General features: G+C 32.7%; 1 protein-coding gene across 1 annotated transcript; it reads right to left on the bottom strand.

Moving 5' to 3' along the window:
* Window positions 1–9,686: 9,686 nt before the first annotated feature.
* On the bottom strand, window positions 9,687–11,669 carry LOC149479563 (uncharacterized). Its single transcript, XM_089707793.1, has 4 exons — window positions 11,622–11,669; window positions 11,121–11,198; window positions 10,333–10,477; window positions 9,687–9,868 (listed from the first exon to the last, which is right to left on the bottom strand). The coding sequence occupies exons 1-4, from the start codon at window positions 11,667–11,669 to the stop codon at window positions 9,687–9,689; spliced, it is 453 nt and encodes a 150-aa protein (XP_089563919.1).
* Between the last annotated feature and the right edge of the window lie 1,601 nt (window positions 11,670–13,270).

Raw genomic sequence — 13,270 nt, 5'->3', positions numbered from 1 at the left:
TCAATAGAGCAAGTTTTTAAAAGCCAAATAGAAAACCTTTTTTATGTGATTTTATTTTTTTATGGGCCCTTGAAGTTATGAACATACTGGGTAATTTTATCTTTCTTGGCATTTAATTCTTTTTTTATTTCATTCGAAGATCTAACGATAGTAAATGTTACTATACTGAATTGGCCTATCTTTCAGCTTAGCACACAAAAAAAATCAAGCATCTAGCGCAATAATTCACGTCACCATAAATAAAAATCTGATCGTACTCGGCGATAGATGAAAAATTGAAAAAAACGTCATAACTCCGAAAGTACGAAAAATCGCATAACATACATGGGGGTGATTCGGATAGCCCTCTAAGTCCTCTACCTCCCAGCTTCCGTTCATCACTACTTTTTGGGACACCCTGTATAAAAATTATAGTAAATAAACTAGATTTTTTAACAAGTTTTTAACCGTTGATTAAATTAATTTCGGTGGTAAATGTTAAAAACATGTACTTGATGACGTTTCAAAAGTGCTTCTAGAAGAAGTCTAATTGAATAAATAAATGTTTGAGTTTGAGTTTGAGTTTGAGATTATACTTTTATCGTTTAGATTAGGACGATTACGCTTGACTTGCGGAAGTGGTTAAATACGAGTGTTGACCCATTTTATTCGACATTCTAGCATTGACCGTGATATCTTGCGCTTGTGTATTGTGATAAGGTTACTCAAACAAAATTGTGATATTACTACAATGGATTTCAAAGATAAAGTAGTTATTGTCACCGGTGCGAGTTCTGGAATTGGAACTGCAATTGCAATTTATATGTCACATCTATCAGCAAAATTAGTATTAGTCGACAGAAATGCAAAAAATATGGAATCCGTCGCCAAACAATGTGAAAACTCAAAAGGAATCAAACCTCTCCCGGTGATAGCTGATATATCAAATGAAGCAGACGTGGAAAGAATTGTGAAAGAAACTATAAATCACTTCAGTAAATTGGACGTTCTTGTTAATAATGCTGGTGTAATAGGACTGGATAGTATTAAGGATACAGAAATTTTGGCAAAATTTGATAGAATTATGTCTATTAATGTTCGAGGAGTGCTACATTTAACTACGCTTGCTGTTCCTCATCTGATCAAGAGCAAAGGCGCTATTGTGAACATAACTAGCATTGTAAGCACTAAAGCGACCCCTAGTATGTTGGCTTACTCCATGTCAAAAGCGGCATTGGACCACTTCACGAGGTGCATTGCTTTAGATTTAGCCGGAGATGGCGTACGCGTGAATGCAGTTAGTCCTGGAATGGTGAGAACCAATATGTTAAATTCCGCCGGTTTCTCTGATGCTGATACTGATGCTTTTGCCAAAAGAGCAACTGAAAAAACTCCATTGAAAAAACTGACTGAAGCCGAAGATATTGCAGCTATGGTGGCCTTCCTTGCTAGTGATTGTGCTAAGAGTATTACTGGATGTACCCACCTTATCGATGGTGGTAAATCGTTGGTATAATGTAATTTATTATTTATTTTAATATATATTTAACTTGAAATTATATACGCTTCAAACCAATGTCCTTGTGTTTTTGATCATCATCAGACATTAATAATTTATGATCTAATTTTATTAATATCTTACATAATTATTTATATGTATAAGAAATTTAATAATATTTGTTCAGAATGCTATTTGATAAATTTAAACTGTGGTAAATTAAATAAAAATACGCTAGCACTGAGTATTCTTTGTTATATAACACAATTATCATTATAAAAAGATAAGAGCTAAACCAGCATTGTTTATTGACAAAAAACTTAATTGCCGTGACCCTCGGAGTAATCAAAAAGGAAGAAACCGATATTTTTAGATGCTATATAAGGTAAATTTGGTATGTAATAGGTTTCGACTAGATTAAGAATTATTTCCATGCATCAATTCTAGTATTTTTATTTATCGATTGCCACTTTTACAACTATATTTATTTTTACACATGTTTAACAATAATTTATATTCACAGCTAACTCAATCTGTCTACGCCATAATATTTATAACTGATATTTACTACAAAAGAAATAATACATTTTGTTGTACTTATAATATACAGAGTAATTCGCACGTTTTTCACAAACATACATCACCCACATATGAATAAAACAATAAAACAAACATAGCCAAAAAATATTATATTTCTTAAAACAAACAAAAAATTTAACCTTGTTTAGTTTTAAATGTATTGCTGAATTGTATAGCAACAATCAAGTGGCTGATGCAAATTGTGGTGTAACTCAGGGGCATAGTCGCGGTAATTCGTATAGCTCGCCATATATAAAACTTGTATGGCCTGTGCTTTATGTATGTGTAGCTTTGACGTTTCTCACTCAGCAATCTTTCATCTGAAATTAAATTCATATTAATTAAGTCTTTAGAGGTGTTAAGGGCCATCCAGATGGAACTGTTACTAAAACATCTGACTTGCTTTCGTTTTGCGCACGCTGCGGTTTACAACTATTGCAAAAAGATTCGTTACAACTTTTGGTCTTAATTTTATCCTTCTTCCCTCTTTTGGCAATACGCGGTAAGGAAATTCGTTCCAATGTTCAAATACTAGCGTTCCGCCCGCGGCTTTGCCCGCCTTGTCAAAGAAAAATTCGCATACATCCCGATCCTGTAGGATTTCTGGTATAAAAACTATCCTATGTCCTTCTTCAGGCCAGAGCCGACCCTATCATATCCTACTTACCTCGACAAATAAATATTTGTTTCCATAGTATTCTTAATATTTCATCATATTCACTTCTTATTAGATCTGATAAAATTGCCGGAACAAATATCATTGTAAGTGACTGCTGCAATTTTAATATAAATGGTATTATGAATACGTAAATCTGTAACAAATATTTTTATTGTAATGATTGACATTTGTATCGATAAAGAGAAAAAAAAAGTAAAAAAAGACGTGTGGCACTCGGGGGCTGCCGCGGTAAAGCTATTGCATAGCATGCCTTCAAGCCACATCTCCGTGTCCGTCGGAGTGGGAAGAGTGAGGTTTTTTCGTTACGGAATTTCTCAATTCGGTCCCCGCGCTCGAGGCCCGCGATAGAAGCTTTGCAATAGCTTAAAAATATTATGCTACTAAAAATAAAATCAACTTGTTACAAATAGGTAATCATTATTTAGTTAATATTGTTTTCTACTCAAGGATAGAGGAATTTCTTACCCCAGCGTTGTACAGTCTTATTCCGTCATACAGAAAAAGCAAGATGAGTGGATAGGTCGTTACATAGAGAACAACCATCTAAACAAAATTAAGAAAAATTAAAATAACAATTCTTCAATCGATAACATTTCATATTATTCATATTTACCGCTAACTGCATTTCAATATTGGCTTCATCGAATTTATCCATTAATTTCTTATAAATATCCAAAAGCTTCTTCGTTTGTTCAATTTTAAATTTCACTTTATTTTCGCCGATGACTTTCAAATTATATGTATATTTAGACTCATATAATCCCCTGAGCTTTTTCATTCGATCGTACATAATATCCAACAAGATAATACTTGGTAACGAGCTCAAATCCATTGATAAAGGGACTGTTAATATTACATGAACATCGAGATGATAGTGAATAATAACTTTGTAGTAAAGAACTGAGCCAAGAACCTCAAGAACAAAAAAAATCACATAGAATAACGTTAGATTGGGGATCAGAATCAACGGTGATCCCAACAAATCATCTATAGACTTGATGGACATAATAAACTTCAGAATCGTTGATTCATTGAATATAGATGTAACTCCTCCGCAAAATACTTCGAATGCCACATAAAAACTAGTATCTGTTAAACAGAAGCCTAAGCAAGGAAATTGAGCGCACGAATACAAGAGAAACACAAGGCAGTAGATTATTTTGAGTATCTGTTTAGTTCTGGTAGTTTCAACATGATAATAATGGCCAGTCGCTAATCTCAGCAACATGATGACTTTAAATACAATTCTTTGGTAGGTTTCATTTTGAGTGAAATTACTATTCGAATTATATAATATCATTGTGGAGTTGTTTCAAGCAAACAACAAAGAACGTACTGAAATTGAATAATATGAATCATTATTAGTCGCATCAGATAATGTAGTTTAATAAAATATTCTGTTATCTTTTGAAAAAAGAATCGATTTTTATGACATTAATTGAATACGTTTTGACCCTCGACTGTTACAGATAATTTATGTATAATATTACTTTTCGAGCACTTTCTTATAATAAGATCGATATAGAAGTAGTTAAGATATTATTTTTGCACGCCTCATAAGCGAAGCGTTGAGGTGGGTACTACTGTCACTTCGCGCAAAACATCTGATTTTTCAAACTTAAAATGTCTTTATGTATCATACATTGCACTTGTAAGATAATACATACACACACATATTAAGAAAAAACACTATTTTTAACGTTCATGATATTTTTGATGTCATTTTTGTTATTTAAACTAGTTAAAAAACAGTTTAAAAAAGTTCTGTCTTGGACGTCCGTGTGTCTGTATGTGCGGATCCTTTTTCTTGTTAACACGATAGCGACCGAAATACTTTACTAATCGAGTCTTTTTTTTTCTCTTACGCTTGAGTATGCTCAGGAATAGAACCCTTTCATTTTTCAGGGTCTGATTCGATGTGGTTTAATTGTTATTAAATAAACAAAAATAATAATTAATAAATATTTATTAAAAAAAAATTATGAGGCGTGCACTTTTGGATTTTCCAAATTTTTTAAACGTGCACATTGGTTTGCCAAATAGAATATGGTGATTAAAAGAAAACAGAAACAATTTACTTTCCTATTTGCGAAGCAGGTTAAGCAGTTTGAAATGAAATAAAATACGTATATTAGAAGCATTAAAGAGAATTTTATTTCAATTAACAGGACATTGTTTATACATGAATATGCTGACAATAATATTCCTAGAGATGGCGATATTCTCGTCAATTTTGCTTTGACTTTGCGGGCAAAGCAGCAGGTAACAGCTAGTTTAATACCTATTCATGTGAAACACAAATTTATATAATAAATACATTTAAGAAAATTAAACGCGAACATTTCTAAATTGTAAAAGAACAACCAAATGACTGATACATATACCTATAAAACCAATAGGCAAAGATAGATTAACAGCTATTCCTTTACATAAATTAAATTGTACTGGCCGATGTTTCACATACAAATACGCATGCTGTTTTTCAAGCAAAAGATCTTCATCTGAAAATAAAAGAAAGTAAATGTATTGACCTTTGACATTTATTTGCTCTACATTTTATAGAGAGTTAAGTAATGTAGAAAATTAAAAAGTGTGTAATAATATTTAAGACAAGCCGCTCTTCGTGGAGTGGCTCAAAAAATCTTTCTGTTGGTGACAGAATTTTTGAAATCGGTTGTGTAGTTCTTGAGTGAAATCGTTACAAAAAAACTATACTGTGTCATTTATCTCAGGATTATATTTCTACAAAATTTCATCCAAATCGATTCAGTAAATGATTCGTGATTAAAAGACAGACAGGTAGTTAATTTCGCATTTATAATATTCGTAAGGATGTCTCACAGAAATGAATCAGATGTGGAAAGAATTGTAAAAGAAACCATAAACCACTTCGGTAAATTGGACGTTCTTGTTAATAATGCTGGTGTAATAGGACTGGATAGTATTAAGGATACTGAAATTTTGGCAAAATTTGATAGGATTATGTCTATGAATGTTCGAGGAGTGCTACATCTAACTATGCTTGCTGTTCCTTATCTGATCAAGAGCAAAGGCGCTATTGTGAACATAACTAGTATTGTAAGCACTAAAGCGACCCCAAGTATGTTGGCTTACTCTATGTCAAAAGCGGCATTGAACCACTTCACGAGGTGCATTGCTTTAGATTTACCCGGAGATGGCATACGCATGAATGCTGTTAGTCCTGGAATGATGAGAACCAATATGTTGTATTCTGCCGGTTTCTCTGATGCTGATACTGATGCATTTGCCAAAAGAGCAACTGAAAAAACTGACTGAAGCAGAAGACATCGCAGCTATGGTGGCCTTCCTTGCTAGGGTACTGGATGTACCCACCTTATCGATGGTTGTAAGTCGTTAGTATAATGTAATTTATTATTTATTTTAATATGTATTTGTCATTAAATTTATACGCTTCAAGCCAATGTTCTTATCTTTTTGATGTTATTCAATAGAAATAAATCCATGTTCGAATTTTATTAATGACAATGATTGGACCTAATTTTATTCATTTCGTTGTGGTCATCGCTAATAATTATGTGTATGATTGAAAAATATTAGTTTAAAATTATACGTGATAAGCGTTGTTATTAACTGAGACAAATTACATTAAAACAGGCTAGCACTGAATATAAGTTAATAATAAGAGATAGGTAACACAATTATCATCATAAAAAAGATAAGAGCTGAACCAACAATGTCTATTAATATAAAACTAAATCACTGTGACCCTCGTAGTTATTAAGAATTTAAAACGGTAGAAACCGATATTTTAAATAGTGCAGCAGTAATATTTTATAGCATTATTTAAAAAAAAATATATATAAAGAATCCATTTTATTGTGCTTTTAGTATACAGGGTAAGTCGTATATTTTTCTCAAACAATCATCAACACATAACAATAAAACATTCATTGTTTCAACCCAAAATCACTACATAGTATAAAACAAAGTCGCTTTCCCTGTCCCTATGTCCCTATGTCCCTATGTCCCTTTGTACGCTTAAATCTTTGAAACTACGCAACGGATTTTGATGCGGTTTTTTTTAATAGATAGAGTGATTCAAGAGGAAGGTTTATATGTATAATAAGATCAATTAAGTAGTGGAGAAGTACTGTTATTTTTGAGGTTTCTAATGTGATGTCGTAAAAAATTACATTTATTCCGCTTACATTGCAAACGCAGGCTGAACCCTACGAGTTTTATCAAAATAATGTACTAAGTATTATACACATTGAAAAGGTCTACAGAAAAGTCCGCGATGGTATATGTCTATCTCTTATGGATAACCCACAATAACTTTTTTTTGTCATTTACTTTTTACGACAAATAATGGCTAATTTTCGAAGCGATTTTAACCAATACAGCATTAATCCTTAAGCAATTAAATACCATGGATACATTGTTCATTTAATATAGATCTATATGGCCCTTTACACCGCATGATTTAAGTGAATATTTTCGAAGATATTACAGATTTAAAAATTGCGGGACGTAGCGTTTGCGGCCGCCCGGCTATGTATTTTATACCCGTGCGAATTGCGATGCCGGAGCGGGCCGCTATATTTTTATACCTATACAACGTTCACAATTTTTCTGTAGTGTATTTAGTATCAGCATTGCACCCGTGCGAAGCCGGGGCGGGTCGCTAGTATATTATATTTCTTTCAACACAAAAATTTTCAAACTTTATTAGTTTTAAATATATTACTAAATTGTATAGCAACAATCAAATGGCTGATGCAAATTGTAGTATAACTCAGAGGCATAGTCGCGGTAATTCGTATAGCTCGCCAAATATAAAACTTGTATGGCCTGTGCTTTATGTATGTGTAGCTTTGTCGTTTCTCACTCAGCAATCTTTCATCTGAAATTAAATTAATATAACTTTAGAGGTGTTAAGGGCTTAAGGCACATCCGGATGGAACGATGTTCCTAAAACAGCTGACTTGCTTCCTATGAGAGAGGTAGAGAGACAGACAGAGAAATACGCGCACGCCGCACGGCTTACAACTATAGCAAAAAGTGTCGTTACAACCATCTTACGTCTCTTCGCAATACGCGGTAAGGAACTTCGTTCCAATATTAAAATAATAAATAATTAAAGAACTTCGTTCCGTCCGCGGCTCTGCCCGCCTTGACAAAAGAAAACTCGCATACATCCCGATCCCGTGGGATTTCTGGGATAAAAACTATCCTATGGCCTTCCTCAGATCTCACGCCCGATGGCCAGAGCCTAACCTATCATATCCTCCTTACCTCTGCAAATAAATATTTGTTTCCATAGGATTCTTAATATTTCATCATATTCACTTCTTATTAGATCTGATAAAATTGCCGGAACAAATATCAATGTAAGCGACTGCTGCACTTTTGATATAAATGGAATTATGTATTCGTAAACCTGTAACAAATATTTTAATTGTAATGATTAAAAACACTTGTATCGTTACTAAATAAAGAGAAAAAGTTTTAAGTTACTAAGCATTAAATCAACTTGTTACACTAAAAAAATAATCGTTATTTTGTTAATTAACTGACTTCAAAAAAGGAGGAGGTTCTCAATTCAGCCGGTATATTTTTTTTCAGTTTTCTACTCTAGGATAGAGGAATATCTTACCCCAGCGTTGTACATTCTTACTCCGTCATATAGAAAAAGCAAGATGAGTGGATAGCTCGTTACGTAGAGAACAACCATCTAAATTAAATAAAGAAAATTTTAATAACAATTCTTCAATCGATAACATTTCATATTATTCATATTTACCGCTAACTGCATTTCAATATTGGCTTCATCGAATTTATCCATTAATTTCTTATAAATATCCAAAAGCTTCTTCGTTTGTTCAATTTTAAATTTCACTTGATTTTCGCCGATGACTTTCAAATTATATGTATATTTAGACTCATATAATCCCCTGAGCTTTTTCATTCGATCGTACATAATATCCAACAAGATAATACTTGGTAACGAGCTCAAATTCATAGATAAAGGGACTGCTATTATTACATGAACATCGAGTGAATAGTGAATAATAACCTTGTAGTAAACAACTGAGCCAAGTATCTCAATAACAAAAAAAATCACATAGAATAACGTTAGATTGGGGATCAGAATCAACGGAGATCCCAACAAATCATCTATAGACTTGATGGACATAATAAACTTCAGAATCGTTGATTCATTGAATATAGATGTAACTCCTCCGCAAAATATTTCGAATGCCACATAAAAACTGGAATCTGTTAAACAGAAGCTTCTGCAAGGAAATTGAGCGCACGAATACACAAGAAACACGACGCAGTAGATTATTTTGAGTATCTGTTTAGTTCTGGTAGTTTCAACATGATAATAATGGCCAGTCGCAAATCTCAGCAATATGATGATTTTAAATACAATTCTTTGGTAGGTTTCATTTTGTGTGAAATCACTATTGGAATTATATAATATCATTGTGGAGTTGTTTCAAGCAAACAACAAAGAACGTACTGAAATTGAATAATATGAATCATTATTAGTCGCATCAGATAATGTAGTTTAATAAAATATTCTGTTATCTTTTGAAAAAAGAATCGATTTTTATGACATTAATTGAATACGTTTTGACCCTCGACTGTTACATATAATTACATTTTATGTATACATTTCTTTTCGAGCACTTTCTTATAATAAGATCGATATTATAGAAGAATATCGTGATTAAAAGAATACAGAAACAATTTACTTTCCTATTTGCAAAGCAGGTTTAGCAGTTTGAAATGAAATAAAATACGTATATTAGAAGCATTAAAGAGAATTTTATTTCAATTAACAGGACATTGTTTATACATGAATATGCTGACAATAATATTCCTAGAAATGGCGATATTCTCGTCAATTTTGCTTTGACTTTGCGGGCGAAGCAGCAGGTCATCATGCTATAGTAAATACATTTAAGAAAATTTAACGCGAACATTTCTAAATTGTAAAAGTACAACCAAATGACTGATACATATACCTATAAAACCAATAGGCAAAGATAGATTAATAGCTATTCCTTTACATAAATTAAACTGTACTGGCCGATGTTTCACATACAAATACGCATGCTGTTTTTCAAGCAAAAGATCTTCATCTGAAAATAAAAGAAAGTTAAGCGCGTCACACACGGTGAAGATACTATAATATTTTATTTAAGATACTGTAATATTTTATATTACAGTATCTTAAGGTATCCGGTATCAGCGTTCTGACCATCATTTTTCTTTTTGTCATTGCGTACTAAGACCCCTGTAGAACCGCCATCCTGTTACAAATGACCCGAAATTTTTTGTAGAAAATTAAAAATTGTGTAAGTATTAATATTTTAGACAAGCCGCTCTTCGTGAATAAATCAAAAAATCTTTCTGTAGGTGACCGAATTTTTGAAATCGGTTGTGTAGTTCTTGAGTGAAATCGTTACAAAAAAACTATACTGTGTCTTTATCTCTGCAGGATTATATTTCTACAAAATTTCATCCAAATCGATTCTGTAGATGATTCGTGATTAAAAGACAGACAGTTAATTTCGCATTTATAATATTCGTAAGGATGTCTCACCATTGCAAAACAGCGTCTGTTTCCACAGAATCTTCAAAATCTTCTCGTACTCAGTATTAATGGATTCAGATAAATATGCCGGGACAAAGAGCATGAACAGCGTGTCTTTTATTTGCAGTAGAAATGGTATGGTCCCTACTAAACCCTGAAAACGTTTCATTTATCATAAATTGTCTAGTATCCATAAAATATAATGGTGCGTAATGCCTATAGAGAATACATTTTTTTATAGATTCATTTATATTTTCCAAATTTAAAATAGCTTACAGTCTTATCCATAAAAAGTAACTTAATACCATTGAGATATACATATGGAGAGGACACCGCCTACATCACTTATGTTCCGCTCAACATACGCCATATGGCGTAACTGCACGCTCATTTTTTATTTGTTTTAAAGTGAAACGCATCAAATATGCCTTCGTGTGTGTTACGATATTGCACAAATAATACGGAAAAGTGCAAAGGAATAACTTTCATTGGTAAGTACCTAACTAGGTAATAATTTTTAAAACTTAGTTAGAGCAAAAAAATGGCGCACAGATTTTGTTCGTGGTGTCTCCTCCATACGTAGTAATATTATCTCAATGCTTAATACTAGTACATATTATAATATTATATAAGCAAGATGTTAACTAAAATTTTTGAAACTTCACAAACATAACAAAAAAATATAAAACAGCTAACAGTTGTAAGGTGTGCATGTTACTTATTCAAATTCATTTTATTTAGTCATTCCTATTAATTCATTTTTTAAATGTCCATCATATTCCTTTGTCATAACTTACACTCTTTAAGAAAAAAGCAACTGCCGTATAAACCGAAAACAAGCCCTTGGGATAACATTGTAGCAAGAGTATCATTATCTGAAAATAAAACAAAATCTTTACCTTACCCTTAAACGAAAGGTTCAAAAACAAATATAATAGTGCTAGATGTGCCGCGTGGTTTCACCCGCAGGAACAATAAAGTATTTATATCACTCATGTGTTAATCTGATTACAACACACATTGCTGCAAAGTTTCATCCGAATCCATCTTGTTTCATGGAAGAGTAACAAACATACATCCTTACTCACAAGCTTTCGCATTTATAATATTACTAGCGGTCCGCCCCGGCTTCGCCCGTGGTACATAATATTTACGTTTTCTCTACATAAGAACCATCCTCGTACTTCAAGGAATATAATAAAAAAAGAATTATCGAAATCGGTTCAGCCGTTCTCGAGTTATGCGCTTACCAACACATTTTGCGATTCATTTTTATATATAAGAAGATTAGGCCTTACCCAAATCTGCTGATCTCTGCCAGTTTTAGAAAACTCATTTAGCAGCATCTCATAAATCAACACGCTCTTCCTGACATGTATAATTTTGAATTTTATTTGATCTTTTCCAATCACATTACAATTTATATATTTACGTTCGAACAGCTTCCTCAAGGTTCTCAGACGATTTTGCATTACGTCAAGTAATAAAACATTTGGTATATAACTGGATGATAACGACATCATTATAACAGCAGCTATAAATGTATGTTCCAAATCGAACGTCAGTTGAAGGAAATAAATAGATACAATTATATCTACCGGAACAATTAAAATAATGTATACAATCATACGTTTCGATATTATTTTAGACTGGGTACCCAATAACTCATCTATCTTTTTAATAGATACAAAAAATCTTAATACAGAGTCTCGAAAGAACTTCGATGTAATCACACCACAACAAAACTCAATCGGAATGTAAAAATATGGACTCAAATAGTCAGAGGTCGACATTTTCGAAGCATAAACGGTTAGAATGCTAGAAACTGTTACACAATATATCATTCGTAATATTTTTCTTGTTTTCGACTTATCTGAGTAGTAGTGACCGGCGAATAGTCTAAAGGTCATCAATATTTTGTAGACATCGCAACGCCTTTTAGAAATTCGCTCCCAAAAACTGTAATCCAGTTGTGGTATATCCATTTTGTTCGAACCTTCCGTCTAAAATAAGAATACTGAACACAATAATGTTGTCAAGCCATTGTATCTCATTATGTTAAGTGAACATTACTAGTATTATTATAAAAAATGTTGTCGTTATTATGTATGACTAAGGACATGAATGAAATGATGTTAGTTCTATTACAATGTTTTTAACAAAAGCGTATTTAATGATATATTTAAATTACGTAAAAAAATATTAAAGTCTGAAAATATTAACAAAGTCACATAGATTTTTGTCTAAACTTAAATCAATCATTTTATGGTTTGATTTCTATTTCAATAATTGGACGGTGCGCTGATGAAATCGTGAAGGTCTTGGGGAGATAAAGGATGCGGGTGACGAAAAACAGAAAGTAATGGCGTGCTCATGAAGAAGCCTATACTTAACTTTGGGTTAAATCGGACCGAGAAAGAAAAATCGGAAGCTAAGTATAATACTAAACATTCAAATGTCAAGCTATGAACCCTTTCTAAAACAATTTTAATATAAGTAACGTATATTACGTGTACGGAAAAAGCCTCTCCAGTGAATAATAACGTAAAAGTTCATATAACAAAGAAGTCGTTATAGTTTTACATGACAACAGCCTTACTCGAGTTGAAAAGCCAATATGCATATTCTGTATTGTTTCGAAATGACTATCCACGAGTGCATATTTGTCGAACAATCATCATCCCAGATTCACTAACTCTAAAATACGTTGCGGAAAAACCGCTTTTGTGTGCTACGAGTTACGTGTTATAATCACGTGGTGTTTTGTTGTTTTACTGGCAGCATTTTGCGATGGTGTAATTCTGTAACAGCTTTGGGCTCTGTACGTTAATGGACTTCAAGCGCAACATTGTTTTCGGATACATCAAAACAAATGGATATCGGACATTCGCAATCGAGGGTTTTTATGGGATAATGCATAGCAGTGGATGAATCAAACAGTCCGGAT

The sequence above is a fragment of the Colias philodice genome, chromosome 20 (assembly GCF_061535455.1).
Source record: "Colias philodice isolate Cphi_HAF_F1 chromosome 20, ilColPhil1 Martin Lab GWU primary, whole genome shotgun sequence".
NCBI classification, from domain to species: domain Eukaryota; kingdom Metazoa; phylum Arthropoda; class Insecta; order Lepidoptera; family Pieridae; genus Colias; species Colias philodice.
Note: the sequence above shows the minus strand (reverse complement) of the source record. Positions and strands in the feature narration are given on the sequence as shown.

Bases quoted from the DNA above. Each gene is read 5' to 3' on its own strand.
- LOC149479563 (XM_089707793.1), bottom strand. From the start codon at position 11,669: ATGCTGCTAAATGAGTTTTCTAAAACTGGCAGAGATCAGCAGATTTGG. The intron at 11,199-11,621 runs GTAAGGCCTAAT...TTTTATTTTCAG, and splicing joins GCAGAGATCAGCAGATTTGG to ATAATGATACTCTTGCTACA. The intron at 10,478-11,120 runs GTAAGTTATGAC...AAACGTTTTCAG, and splicing joins TTGCTTTTTTCTTAAAGAGT to GGTTTAGTAGGGACCATACC.